Source organism: Fulmarus glacialis, unplaced genomic scaffold (assembly GCF_000690835.1).
Source record: "Fulmarus glacialis isolate BGI_N327 unplaced genomic scaffold, ASM69083v1 scaffold34918, whole genome shotgun sequence".
Lineage (NCBI taxonomy): Eukaryota > Metazoa > Chordata > Aves > Procellariiformes > Procellariidae > Fulmarus > Fulmarus glacialis.
Window position 1 is genome coordinate 51,566 of NW_009230772.1, and position 15,267 is coordinate 66,832.

General features: G+C 39.5%; 1 protein-coding gene across 1 annotated transcript; it reads right to left on the minus strand.

Moving 5' to 3' along the window:
• Window positions 1–2,981: 2,981 nt before the first annotated feature.
• Window positions 2,982–14,893, minus strand: NPAS3 (neuronal PAS domain protein 3). Its single transcript, XM_009584346.1, has 4 exons — window positions 14,869–14,893; window positions 13,210–13,357; window positions 9,977–10,092; window positions 2,982–7,224 (listed from the first exon to the last, which is right to left on the minus strand). The coding sequence occupies exons 1-4, from the start codon at window positions 14,891–14,893 to the stop codon at window positions 5,915–5,917; spliced, it is 1,599 nt and encodes a 532-aa protein (XP_009582641.1). The 3' UTR covers window positions 2,982–5,914.
• Window positions 14,894–15,267: the final 374 nt, after the last annotated feature.

Here is a 15,267-nt window from a genome sequence, read left to right on the forward strand (position 1 = left end):
CTGTCCTGATTCAGGTCAATTAAAAGCAGAACTCTGCATCCTTGACTTGAGTCCTATTGCTTTCAGAAAGATCCTGTTTGATTTGGTGAAAGAAAGTGTTGATGTGATTGGATATGTTTTATGAAAATTGGGTCTTGAGTGCTATTTGGAAATTTCAAAGCTATTAGAGGAATCACTGGGGTGTTATTTCAGCCAGTAAAATATACCTTTTCATACACTATATAAAAACTACTTATGCTGAGAGAGAGAATAATAGCTTCCAGTACTCTCTCCCTCTGATGAAAAGATGAAGGAATAGGTGGAAGAGGGGAAGAAAGGACCTTTATTATGCATATATACATAGGTACTACCCTGCCCAGTCTGAAAGCCCAACTGGCTTTCAGAGGTAGCAGATCTGTGTGTCTGTGTGCATGCATGTGCATGCTTTATAAATGGTTTGATCTTACCTGAGTTTCCATGGCTCTGGTGACATCCCATTTGTTCACATTTCTGCAGGCTCCCCAGTAAACTCGCTGGATAGATGACAGTTCATTAAATTAGTTGACAATGCACACCCAGCCTTTCCACCCTCCGCCCCCAGCCCTAAAATGAAAATAAAGAAATTACAATGGCAAGAAGGAAAAATACCATGCAAATGCCTCTGAAAGCACTGACACATTTAAACTAATGGAGCTCCTAGAATCATAACAATAAATGTGCTGTCAGGGGCATCACAGTTACTCCAGTGACATGACTACCTTGCGATAGCACCAGTGCAAGCTGTCAGAGCTAGTTATCTAAGTAGTCCTGAAACATTTTTCTATCACTGTAACTTTTCAGAGTCATGACACTTTGAAAGAGCCCTTTTCCCCTTGCAACTCTTTTCTTTGATGAAATGGCTTGACAAAGTTTGCCCAACCTCCTGCATGGCAAACAGTTTTTCCTCCAAATATTATAAAAATAGCAACTAGACCAACCCCAAAGAACCCTTTTCAAAGGATTCAACTCTTTCAAGCAGTTTTGTTTCTTAAAATTGCTACAAATAGTAACTTACAAAATCCATTCCCTAGAGCTATATCGATGCAACAGCATCACTACAAAAAAACCCCACGAAACAGCCTTTCCAAATGTTCTTTAATGCACGAATTTTCTCATTCAGCTGGAAGTCTTAGAGCAGTCTATTCACTTTGACCATCAACTCTGTGCTCTGATGCAATGTATAGGCAGTATGGTTGAGGTTTAAAAAGCCTTTATAAGAGCTTGGAAACGCCCCCCTCAAGCCCCTTCTTGGGATTAGTGGCTTTAGTTAATATTGGTTAACACTTTTTTGGAACGGGCATGTTATTCTTCCATTAAGCTTTATTCTAGTCATTCTTCCAATCTCCATTTAAATTCCGTTTTCCTCTCGGTTGGCATCCATACCCTTAGCTACCTCATAAACAAGATGCATTGCCAACTGGAACATGTGAGCAGACCTGAAAGCAGCACTGCTAACCTCTGCTCCTTCCTACCCCCCTGCAAGCTGGAGACATATCAAACTCAGTGCTTGGAGTCTGGGAAGCGGGAATCCTGAACTGCTCGGAAACTCAAAGAGCCAGACTTCAGGCTGTGAAGCCATTGGGCTGGCTCACCGAGCTAGAACTGTGCATACATTTTTTGTGGGTTTTTTGTTTTATCAGCCCAGCAAGCCAGATTCACATACTCTTACTTCAGCTGAGTGTATCCTTTGCTGTAAAAAGATATGCTGAAAACTGTGCAACTGATTAGACAGTTTTACTCAGCATTAATAAAGCAACCAAAATCTGATCCAGAATGACTAGCCCAATAGTTTTAATTTCTAAGTGGACATACAGAGGAGAAAAGATTTGGGCACTCAAAGTTGCTTACAGATTTTGGCTATGGGTGACACTGTCTTGATTTTACATGCCCAAAATTTGAGTTCTTAGAGATTGCATACTCAGCAATAACAAAATAAAATATGGAAAAATCTGGAAATCTTTGGCGCAGGTGGGGGAGGCACCGTAAAGAAAGCCAATGAATGAAGGAGAAACGCAGAGACCGCGTGAGCTCCCACTCCCCAACCTGCCACGACCCAGCCCCTCCTTGTGCGTGCAGCAGCCACCGTCGGAGTCAGCACAGAGCGATGGGTACCTGGGGCGGCATCTCCTGTAGTGTAGCTTCTCCCTGCTTTTCCACAGCAGAGACCAAACACACTTGCTCCGGGCCTTTTTTCAGAACTTATGCAGGCATAATTGCCAATGGCTGTTCCCTTTTTAGGGTCAACCACTGTGTGTGGATGTCTGCGTAACCAAAACTGTACTTGAGGTATTTTTTTTCCCTTCAGTTGTGAGGTCAAGGCTTTTTGCCTTGTCTTTTCTATGCTGGTAAATGTCTCTGTCCTCAGTTTGTCAGGCAGAAAGTCTAGCCACACGACACCAACAACTTACATGTTGCCAGTCCGGGGAAAGAAAGTACGCATTTAAAAGCATCAGCAGTCTAGGTAGGATATAATGTGACTGAAGAGTTTCACTGTAACATTGTAGAGTACAAAAATGAAAATATAAAGTGCATTTTAAATGATTAATGTACAAAAGCTGACCTCTTCCAGTGTGCATTAATCAAGAAAAAATGCACACTTTCTGTAGTGGTTAATGTTGCAGTTCCATTATTCAGCTTTGATAATGTGCATAAAAATGCTCAATATGACAATGAGTTGGGGTAGCTGAGAATTTAGGATGGTGGCAAGTTTGTTGTAGTATTTGGATTAGCATTCTCAACCTACATCTTGACAGCTTCTTTTCTTCATTTCACAAGTGTTAATAAAATCTAGCTTTATCCTCTTTGATTTTTGGTTATTTTTTCTTGGTTTTTTTTTTGTTTTTTTTTTTTTTTTAAACAAAACAATTAAAAAATACCTGCTCAAACAAATACTACCAGCATTCATTAGTCAGGATGGTTATATGTAAAAGAAATGATGCCAGATAGTAACAAATCCAAGAGAAGTTTATTATGAAAATGGCACCTGCGGGATGAAAAAAAATTAAGTTACATAAAGACAACCATGTATGACATGTATGAGAATCTACAAAAGTATAAAAAGAACCCTGTTGTAAATGAAGTATGTACATTTCTGATTTGCAGCATTATCAATGATCAATGAAAAAAATGTTTCAAATAAGCCAGGCACTCAAGAAGTTAGATTCGGTTAGCTTAACACAAAATAAATGTACCATAGCTGTCACTTTTTAACATTTTAATTTTTTTTTATATTGTAGAGTTGGTAACACTGCTAAGATTTATACGAACAGAATCCCTTTCCCCATTATTCAGCTACTTGGCACCAGTCTCCTCATAAAAGATTTCATATATTTGTACAAGAAATAGTTAAAAACACAGACACAGTCTTCACAGGTAATGAAGTTTTTTTTTCATTTTGTAATTTTAAACACTATGGATTTAGACAGCAGCTGTGATTATCTGTTAGTTTAAATCACCAGAAATCATTTTGACACAACACAGAAACATTTATAAAAAAAAAAAACAAAACAACAACAGCTGTCTAGCTGTTCTTTGTAGCTGATAGGTGCACTCCTTTGATTGTTCCATAGCTAGAGTAGAGCTTCCAAAATTAAACTTTGACTTTCCCAATCTCGCCTTTTTTAGACCTACTTAAATCCTTCCTTTAAAAGCTCATTAATTAAATTTGTGGCGTCCAATTCCTTTTTCGCTATTACTCCGCTGTGGCTTGGACCTACTTCTCAAATTCAAAACTACCGCAGGAATTGACTCGACTCGAATCAAAAATTCAAAGGACAGCTGAGTTAATATATTAGCATTGCACACGTAAGCAAATATATATGACAATTCTAAGCTCAGTTTCCTTTTTAAACAATGCTGGTTGACCTTTGAAAGCATTTCATACCTCACTGGTAATTGCTCTACGTATTACTCCGCCAGCCTACCTGGGAGAAAACCAAAGAAATGCACCCTCTGCTTACAGTTTGAGCACAAGGGACTCTGGGAATGTTAACAACTGAGGCTATATGGCATCAATTTGCTTAATATATCTGAGCATTACTCTGTAGTGCATTGTGGGGTACACTGGAAGAGTAAGTCATACCCAGAATTCCTCTGTGGGAAAAATGGCTCCATTAACCTTGAGCTAGTTAAGAGTCTTTTATCTCTGAGAGTGAAGAAGAGAGAACGAGAGAGCGAGAGAAAGAGAGAGAGGAGAGGCGTGGAGAGGAGGGGAGAGAGGAAGGGGGAGAGAGAGGTTTGAGAATACACAACAGCAAAGCAACAGCAGAAATTAAAAGGTATACAGACAGTGGAAGCAGCATAAGGTGACATTACAGAGGAAGGCCACCACACAAAAACCACTAACCCCCAAGAATCACTGGTTCACTAGGACTGCAGGAATGGGACTTTACCACTCCGGACTAGAGATAAAGCACAGAGAAGACAAAGGACAAAACAACTACATTAGCTTAGTATATACTGCATATAGTAACACACATTGAAACTGCAATGGGACTGACAGCCAAGGACACTTACACATTGTACACATTACAGTTCTCACATCTGTTATTAGATGCCTTAACAAACAGCTGCCAAAGATGGAGTGGAAGAAGAATTTATATTTGACAGTCATTTGGAGTGTTTGACACTACACTGTGATTTCTGGCAACAAAGACAAAATAGGAGATTTCTTTTCTTTTACTTAATGTGCAGTTTTCAGTTGTAGTTATCTATTTCAAGCTTATTAACCCATTCTTTAGTTTTAAAACATATTGGTTTCAACACTAGAAATAAGGAAAAAAACAACAAAAAATACCCAAATCAAAGAACAAAAGGAAATTTACAACCTTCCCTCTATAATATTAAATGAAAAACAAAACATGTTAAATAGTTCTTCTGTTTTTTTTTTTTTACTCCGAAGTGTTATTTGACGTTGTAAAATTAGCCTCAGTTACACTGAGAAAAAAATAAAGCAAAACAATATGCACCTAAGAAACTGCTCCTCGCGTCAATTAAATTGAGTTTTTTGTTTTTAAGCACTTTTTGAAAAAGGCTTCCTGACCCATTTAAATTTGATGTGAGGCTATGCTTGTTAGTTTGGAGGTAAAAAATTTTAAGTCCTGCAGCAAATGTTAATGAGGGCTTTTGTCTTAACTAACCAAGGAGACTGCAGCACCCGACTATAAACCAGTACGGAACACATTCTTTTCAAAAAACCCAGCCCACAAGCTGCATATTGTATGAAGACATTACAGATTAATAAATGATAGCACCATGGTTTTAGAAATTAAGTTAAAGTTTCAGTAATTAACATTTAGTCCAACTTTTTAACATTCTAGTCACAGGCCAGAAATTAACTTTTTAAGAACCCAAATTATTTTATGTGCAAGTAAGAAAATCTTAACCATAAAAAGAGAATTAAACTCTGCATAAAATTCTAAAATACTATCCCCTATTTTTAAAGGAATTAGGAACAAAAACCCCTTTTCATTTGACTTAGTCAAACAGGGCACATTGTTTATGCTTGTCTCTTTTAATCTTGATCATATCAAGATCATTTTGAAGTAAAACCAATGGTTGTCACTTTAAAATCTCTTTACCACAACACTGAGTATTCTATGGCAGAGGCATACACATATTAAAGGCATCTTAATAAAGATGCAAAGGAAAAAACACACATCTTAGAAGAAGACAAAATGGCAGGCAACTGGTACTTCGACTCTCTGAAGGCAAAAATAAAAAAATATCTTTACATTAAAGAATAAGTCAAGTTAAAGAGAAAGGGAATGAAATGGGGGCCATCATATTGAGAGAATAAGCTGACCTGCTCAAATTCAAAGTGCTAGAATTAAAGGTCTAAATTAAAACATAGTCTATGCCTCAGAGTATAACACTGAACACAGTATGTGGTCATATTTCAATCCTCTTTCCGTTCCAGAGTCTGTGTAGTGTGAATGCCATTGCTGTACACAGGAAATGGAAGAGTGGAAAAAAGTCCTTCGGCAGTTGTGAACACATTCCCTGCAGGCATTTGGGTCAGACTGGCCCCGCTCACAGCACTTCCAAACGGTCCCGACATATTGAGTCGGTGAACGTGGTGGTAGAGCATTTCCATCGGTGTTTTAGGATCCAGCCCAAAGCTGGGGCTGTTAACATCAACAAAGTTAACAGCATGGGTGTTGGGGAGGAGGTTGCCCTGCATGGCTAAAGTAACTTCAGCTGGAGCATACCGAATAGTGCCAGTGGTGTAGACCCTCTGAGCAGCAGTGCTGGTCGCAGCAAGGGTTCCCGTTACCCTGTGAACCAAAGGAAGCACCACATTGCCTGCTTGTAACCTCTGAAGGGCTTCCAGATCCCCAGTGTACAACAAAGAGTTGGAAGTTGTGGGACCTCCTGGATGTTTGTCCCGTGGAGATGCTGAAAGTGGGGGTGACAAAGGGTCAGAGGACACAGGAGCCAAGGCCGAGTTGGATGAGGTGCTGAACTGAGTTTTACGGCTGGCAGTATTTTCAGTCCCTGGCGGGGTGAGAACGGAGTCTGGAATGGAGACATGTAAACTACTGCTGGCTTGGGGGGAAGGGAAGTGCTCGGAGCTGGGGGGCTTGGTCATACTGTAGGGTGATTCATTCCTTGAGATTTCCCTGTTGGGTGGGTAATTCCAAATACTGCTATCATTATCAAAATTGATAGGTTCTGAGATTTCTGTTTTAATTTTGAGCACTGAGGCACTGTTTGGTGACGAGAGCAGCTGGGGCTGGTCCACCAAAGCTGAGTCAAGTCCATTTGGACTTGAGGTGCTTGACAGCCTTCTCCGGGTCATGCTGCCTCCCTTTTGCTTTTTTCTCCTCTTCTTCCTCTTTTGATGTTTGCTGGAAGACTGGGCATTTACTTCCCCTGCACTGTCTGAGTCCTTGGCACTGTCCGAGGTCAGTGATTCACAGTTCTGCAATCGCAAGTCTGACTCACTCTCAACATAGCGCTCCACCTTGATCTGCATAGAGCCAAGAGTGCCAAAACTGTCCTCAGGGGCCTTTTGATTCTCGAAGTCAGAGTTTTCAAAGCTGTCATCACTGTCCCTGCTGTCCTGGTTGCTGGAGCTGTTCCCATCATCATTACAGTTCATTTCATTATCTGACTGATTTCCTGACTTTTTCCTGTCGGATTCAGGGTCTTCACTGTTTTCTGACTGGTTTCCTTTCTCATCTGACTTTGAATTCTCATTGTCCTCTGGAGCAAAAGGAAAGTGAAAGAAGCCATTAGCAACAGGAACATAATATTATACCCCAAGTCCAGATTTCTACCTACCAATGAGATTTGATTGCTGTAAACTTTTTTGGCAAAAGGCGATCTCTTTTGTAGAGCCACAATTTTTTTGCAACGTTGTGTTGGGAGAGTTTTGATCACCATGAATCTCTCTAACACAGGATTGTTAATGCACTAAAAGTCTATGCTATATGGCCTGCGCCTTGATTGAGGGGGGCCTTTTCATCTGCTTGCTGGACAAGAATCATTTTGACAACTGTGAGCACAACGGCATTGTAGCTGCGTCATCCAAAGAGGAGTCAGTGAACAATCCCATTATGACCGTTATGTTCTGGTGATTGTTATTTCACATCTGTGTTCTCCTACAGTGGGCAGGCATCCAGGTGTAGCACTATATACTAATGAAGATTCTAGTCCTCTCATCTTGTTTTCCTCTCACTTTCAAAGTGGCATAGTGTCTCTGACTTCAGTGGAATTACTGCTGATTTCCTCCCGTGTGAGAGGAGAAGCAGGTCATACATGTATAAATCTGAATGAATAAACCAGTTATAACAATTTTGTTACGTTGCTAGACTGTCTTTTCATATTCCCCTGAAGGGCAACAAATAAAAAAAAAACCAGAAAAAAAAATTCAGGCACTGAATTAAATTCTTGATTGATCCAAATCATCTAAGGGCCATTGAAAATAGCCCAGTTACAGCACTGAGAAGCTGTCATTCTTCTTTCCTGAATTCATTTAGTTGTGTTTTAGACTTTTACCTAATTCTAATACAGATGAGACAAACACTCTAGCCCACTGGACTCAGACAGCCAAAGCAGCTTTGAGAATGAATACTCTCCATTATCATACTATGTTTGAAAGGGTCATAAAAGGCTTCAGGAAACCCTGTCTTTTACAGACCAGCCAGAAATCTTTTGTTGGGACATAAAAGATGTTTTTTCACCCATCAGAGCCAAATACTACCCTTTTCAATATACTCATTTTAGGGGCAGAGGGGAAGGGCCAGTTTTACTCTAAAGATTGGTTACTCCTGGAGCAGTGTCAATACCAAACAGTTTCCCAGAAGTGCTGGAGAAGGTGGGCTTGACAGGGAAGCTGCCTGAGGATTCAGGGCAATGCACTTCACAAGTCACTTAGTGGGACTTTTGCTTGAGTCACCAGCAGCAGAGAGATCCTTCCTTTTGAAAAATAAAACCCACAGAAGCAAAGTAACAGCCACAAACCCCTAAATTCCATCCAGCTTTTTGTTCCACCTAGGGTTGAATTTCTCCTACAATTCTTTTTCTTTTTTTTAAGATGCTTTCTTGTAAGGCCATGGTTTCTAGCTGGTCAAGAGTGGGTTTAGGGTGATGTAATCTAAAGCTACACAAAGTTGCCTGGGATTTTATCAGAGTTTGAACTGAACTTGTTGGTTTCATCCAAGATGCTGTTCCGATTTCAGGTCCTTTGGCATTTCTATTTAATTCTTTTGTAAGAAACAACCCCCTGCCTCTGCAGTCTTCCAAGACTCCCAAATATTTCCTTCTGAGATGTACTCATCTGTGCACCTTTGAAGAATGCTCTCTTGCTCTGCATCAGCCTTAGGAGTCATGAATGAACACGCACTTCTCACGTGGAGAAACTTACAGTGCACATGGGAAATGCAAACTGTTCTCCACATGTGTGTTATTTGGCTATTTAGGAACAAGACAGCATAAAGGAAGCACTAGGAATGGGTGAAGAGATTCCCAATGATGGTGGGCAACAAGCCTGTATGTGTGCCTAATGTTGACTTAAACCATCAAACCAAGCTGTCAAAGGAGAACAAATAAAGGCAAAAGATGAAAGAGAACAGCCATATCATATAACAGTAAGGCCTGATCCTCTTCTTGCTTTTGCTTGATTTATGTCACTGTGATCCATTTTCTCCAGATTTTTTTTGGTTGTTATCATAGACACGAGAGAAGAATCATATATATGTACCGTATACTACAGCAGAGTAACATCCTTAGTTCTTGGGCCACAGGAAACCATGCTCCTTTCAAAGCCAGATGATCTGTACCTGTGCCTAGGTAACCACTTTTAAAACTAATGGGGAATGTGTGAACCATCTGTGCACTGGACCATCTGTAGGACTAATTTACACATTGAGTTTGACAAGTACATTTAGCTTTTAAAAAACAGCCGAAGTCCCAGACTTACAGAGCTTCGAAACAAGTGCTTGAACCCGTATCTTCTAATAAAATATAATTCTTTTAACCCAAGAAAACTCTCAAATTTTGCAATCTTCACTGCCCCCTAGCGAGACTCTTCAAAAATGTATTTGTACAGGAAAAAGTGTCATAAAGATTGACAGTAGAGACTTATCTTCAGAAAATATGCCTACTCTGGAAAGATAAGAACTAGAATTGTATTCAACAGTTACAATCCCAGGTCCTCTGCACAAGGCACAATACCTGTTCATGAAGCTTAGCTGGGAAATCAAATATTTAGTTCAGTGCCGTGTAGGCAAGGATGCACGCACACAGTGAAGAGAAATACTGAGGAAATGGAGATACTGTGGAAATGATGAGGTCATCAAAAGATTTTGCTAGTGTTTTTCAATCTAATTTTACAGGATTTTTTTTTTTCTTATAATGGAACAATCTTTGAGAAGTAAAAGCAACTGGAAAGCCAACCACGTGGCTCTCATGATATGAACCTTTTGTAGGCGTAAAGGCACACCATGTGTGTTACCTGAGTTGTCCTTTGAGTCCGATTCAGAGTCAGAGGTTTCCGAGGATTCTGAGGTTTTCTCTGGCAGATGAGGAAGTTGTGCAATATCCATTGGAGTGTCCTTGTACTCTGGGTTACTGAAGAGGAGACAGCAAATATAAACACAATTGGATGATTTGCAGTTTCATGGTTTTTCCCTCTTTTCATACCAAAGTTCAGGAACAAAGAACATAAATAGGAAGAATAGCAGAGCAAACATGGAAACATTTTTGGCTGCTCAGAGCTTCACAGCAGAGATTTTATGAAGGTTTATTTTAATACCGCTGTCAAATACTTATATTGACCAGGTACTAAAACTCGTTTGATTCTAGTGAAGTTTTAAAGCTATCAAAGCATTCTTACTGAAGTGGGACACCATGGCTTGTGTGATATGTAGCAGTGAAGCTACACTGTGTAATCATCCAACAACAAAATATCTCGATTTCGATCCCATTACTGGGCCTGGAAGTACAGAGAGGTGTTTCAACTTTTCCAATCTGTTTCTCTCCCACCGGCAATGTCTATTAGAGTTATCTCTGTAACAATGTTCCCTATCAACCTTGCCAGAGCCCTTTCAATACCTGGTTTTCTCAACGTTCCTGTTTTCCACATTTTAATCAAGCAGACCATACATAAAGTTAGTAAGAAGGTGCTCAGTTAGGGCTAAAGAAAATGACCACTGCTCAAAAGAATTTGGCCAAAAAATAGATAAAAAAGGTTATATATTTTTTAAACACTGCACACATGCATTCACATCACCAAGAAACCAAAAGCAACCACTCTAACTATATGACAGATGCACATGTGCATGTTAAGATGCATATGTTAGGGATAAAGAACTGTCAACACACCCATTATAATCATATCTTCATCTGCTCATGTGGTGCTCACCTGTGACTTGTTAGCAATGAACATGACTGCAATGTAAAAAAGCTACACTACCAGAGAAACTGAAAAAACCAAACCCTACGCTTTTTCTTGGTTTGTACCTTTTAAAATGTGCTCCTTTCCCAGATCTGTGCAAAGGCAGGGGAATAGACACAGCTAGACATAAGTGGCATAGGAATGTTGAAAATAAACAAAGTCTTTAATCATTTTTGAATAGGTGAGCATTTCTATGCAGTTCAAAGTCCAGCCCAGTGATAGAGCAGAAAATCTGCAGTCCTGTGTAGAACAATATGAGGCAGCACTGGGGGTGACTGACACACTATCACAATGACAACGCACCCATATTCAGCCTATTACAGTGTACTGTGAAAATTCAGAGTTCACACAGTTCACATTGAAATGCCATTCTTACGATTATCATCTTTATGGTTTTGTCCTGACAAAGTGACTTCATTCGCTTGCATCCCAGGGCAGTCCCCAAATTTGCCCCCTTCAAGCAAAAGATGTTTGAGGGCTTTCACACTGTGAATAACAAGTTGCTAGAACAAGAACAACATTAATCCTCCCTGTCACTGTAATTAGTCTATCCTTTTACAGACAGCTGAATCATACTTTCTAATGCATGGAAATGTATACAGACCAGTACTCCTGCTAAGAGTAGACCTAATTATGCCTTGATGTGTCATTAAAACATTATTTGGACATTTGGATCTTTCCAGTATTAGGAGAAATCTAAATTAAAAATACAAATTCAGTGGAGAAGTTAACCTTTCTCTAAGAGACCAGTGAAGGGAATGCAGCAGAATAATCAAGTTCTGGGAGGAGACTTGGGGAAAACGACACTGCTTTTCTTTTCTTGTAAGGTATATTCTGTTGGTAGAGAAAATAATTCTGTGGGACGTTTGTGGACTAGGTTCACCTATTGTCTGGAAAGCAGCAAAGGGGACAGAGGCAACTGTTCGTAATTCTTATGGACCACTTTTCCAGCTAGAATATGAGCACATTTCTGGACATTCTGAAGCCCTGTTAGAACTAGGGCAGTGAAACTGTATTTTCAGTTCAGAATTGCCAGGCTTAAGCTGACCTCTTGAAATGCTGCGTTCTGCCTCACTCTTGCAAAAAGAGACAAAAAGGTAGCCGGATAAGGATATGTTTGGAAATGCCTGTGCTCAACCATAGCAGGACAGAAACATGCAAGCCCCAATGAACACTCCACTGCTGTGGAAGGTTTCCCGCAGTATCCCTCAATGCTCTCCTGCCAGGGGTTGCTTCCTCCTCTTCCCCGAAAGGGGAATCAAAAGTATTTCAACATGCAAGTTTAGGCAGGCACAGTCTCTTCAGGGCTTGCTGGACTTGGCATAATAAGTCACAATCTAACCCCTAGACATCACTTTGAACTCTCATGGCATCAAAGGGAATGTAACAAACCATGACAAGCAACTTAAAAGGAGAACAGGCCACAAAATGACAATTGCATTTCATGACAATCTCAAGGTTTCAAGTTTTATTTGTTTGTTTGTTCTGCTCTGAAATGAAACAGAAAATCCCCCAATCTTATTGAACATTTTCACAAAACAGAATGCGTTGAAAGGTATTTTCAGACAGAAAGGTCAGGTTTATAATTCACTGTCTCTCAGTGACTGTTGGTCTTCCCTTGAGCTCAGAAACCAGTCCTTTAAAAATACTTGGGCTTTGGTAAAACAGAATTTCTCAGGGAAGAGTCTTTAATTCAAGATATTACTACTACTTCTATTTAAAATAGTTCTAACTGCTATGTTTATTTTTAAATCTTATTTTGCATTTTTCGGTGTGAATATTGTCTGATGGTTACAGGAGCAACATATTAGTTCAAGGTTCTTCTCCTGAGAAAATTCCCCTCTCTGGGGTGAACTGGTAAACACCTTTCAGAGAGACCTTTTTGTAGCATTCCAGAAGTTTGCTTCCATGCATTTTCAATAACCAAATAAACCAGTGCCCAACACTTCACACCAGATTTTATAACACAACTACTGAAAGTTGGCGTGGATCATTTTTATCTTTGAGCTCAGGTTGAGTAGATTTCAGGGCAGTGGAGGCATGCAATAAAATGGTGGAGGGTTTATTTGAAGACTAAAGCAGCATAATAATTCAAGAATATGCCAGTATACTGAGACATGACAGATGTCAATAAATATAACCAAATGGCACTGGTTTTGAGGTGGACCATATGAAAAGTTCTTCTCCTTAACTTCCTCCAGTAGGCAATTGTTTTTTCCCTAAAACTCTCACCAACAGAGACAAGCAACAGAGACAGCAGTTCAAGTGAGAAAAGTGACTGGAAGACCTACCTAAGAAGGTAATTGACCCAGATGATATTCTTCTCACTTGCGTTCTTGGCATTAACAGCTATGGTTGCACTAGACTGTATCCAGATATAACCTCCGTTCTTCTGCATCCAGCGGTAATACTTTGTTACACATTGACCCTTATTCAGCACTGGCAAAAAAATACAAACAAAACAGAAGCAAAATATAGCGCATGTGAAAACTGTGGTAAAATGATCTTCATTGTACAACATGCCACAAGTATGAGCAGAAGATACTTGGATTCCTTTAGTTTTAATGCAGCATGACAGTGAGATGACAAACAGGATCTAAAATTCATTATAACTAGCTGTATGTTTTACAAGTTTTTAAAGTATAATTTTAATGTTTTTGGAAACTCTAGTGGAAGACGAAAAGTAAAAAGAACTACAAATCTCTTAGGTTCACAGAATACTTATTGCTGTATGGACATTTTCAATGCACTCAATGGCAAACTGTAAAAAAAGAAAAGGAAAAAAAAGAGGCAAATTTGTCTGTGATTTATTCATAGCTCCTAGGTAGACCTCTTTGAGATTCTGGATATTTGAAAGGTTTGGGAAGATACTCTACCCCTGCTGCTTTGATCATTTCTCCTTATTGCAGGCAATATCAACCACTGAACTTATACATCTGTTTCTTTGATCTTGTCAAACAGAATTTACAGTTCTCAGATGAACGAAATTTCCACTGGTCAGTGGGGGGAAAGCCTTGGGAGAATTTGCTTTCTAGCAGAGCAAAGTAAATCCACCAACAGACTGAGAAAGAGGCCTAAGGGAGGCACAGAATGGTTTGGTTAGAGCCAAAGAGTGACAGCTCTCACCGATGTTTGAAAAATGCTAGGAAACAGAGAAACAAGTAAAAGCAATCAGTAATGTGAAACGGTGTTATTAAATGCTCACAGCAAGAAGGCTTAAAAATACAGATGTTTAAAGTAATACTTCAGCCAAAATATTGTCAAGTTAAAACGGATTTGGTTTGTATCTGATGCTTCAGTGTCAGGAGAAGGGGATGAAATGCAAATCTTTCAGTGGAAGGGAGCAGCATGGTTTTAAAGAAAACCTAGCTGTACAAAATCTGGGTACTATTGTTACTGGAGCACTTACTCTCTTCTGCATTTCTCACTAATCCCATAAAGCTTTGTGCACTAGAGGGCAGTGTGCATTCATATACACCTTCTGCTTTTGTCATGTCCTTGTCTCCGTCTGCTAAAATGAAAAACCTCTAACTGCTGTAATAAATTTGGCTAAATTAGCTGCTAAATGGTTATCTCAAGTAATATGTATTTGCATTAATCATCTTGCTCTAAACCAGAACAAGCCAGAGTCCTAAAGACGTAGTAAATTCATATTGTCCATTTAATTACGGCTAATAAGTGCTTCATATACAATAGTTTCATGAAGTACATTTTGATTTTTTTTGTAAAGGGAAAAGAAAAAAGTCACTTTGGAAAAGAATAAGTATTTAACGCAGTTAAAGTTCCTACCATAAATGTGACAAACGACACTTCGGAGCTTTCAAGTTAACCAAATGTCTATACCCGTAATTATACTTATGAATGTATCTATATCTAAATCCATGTACAACAGATATCTACAGAAAAAGGTATTTACAAAGGCAGCCATACACACACAGATGCTTTCTTACCTTGGAGGGATCCCCCAATCCCCATGCCAATTTTTCAACTACTGAATAAAAAAATGCATGTAAAAAAGTGCAATGTAAAGTGAATGTAAAGTGCAAGTTAGGTTCAGCTGTAATAAGAACAAGTATTTGTGATCTTGGTCCTGCTGTTTTTCAGCAACCTCTAGTTAACTAGGTGTCTTGGTTTCGGCTGGGATGAAGTTAATTTTCCTCCTAGTAGCTGGTATAGTGCTGTGTTTTGGATTTAGCATGAGAACAATGTGATAACACACTGATGTTTTAGTTGTTGTTGAGCAGTGCTTATACTAAGTCAAGGACTTTTCAGCTTCCCATGCTCTGCCAGTGAGGACGTGCACAAGAAGCTGGGAGGGGTCACAGTTGGGACAGCTGACCCCAACTGAC

Excerpts from the sequence above, each read along its gene's own strand:
- NPAS3 (XM_009584346.1), bottom strand. The coding sequence starts at position 14,893 with ATGGGGATTGGGGGATCCCTCCAAG. Across the intron at positions 13,358-14,868 it reads GATTGGGGGATCCCTCCAAG|TGCTGAATAAGGGTCAATGT; the intron begins GTAAGAAAGCAT and ends TTTTTTTGCCAG. Across the intron at positions 7,225-9,976 it reads GGACTCAAAGGACAACTCAG|AGGACAATGAGAATTCAAAG; the intron begins GTAACACACATG and ends CTTTTGCTCCAG.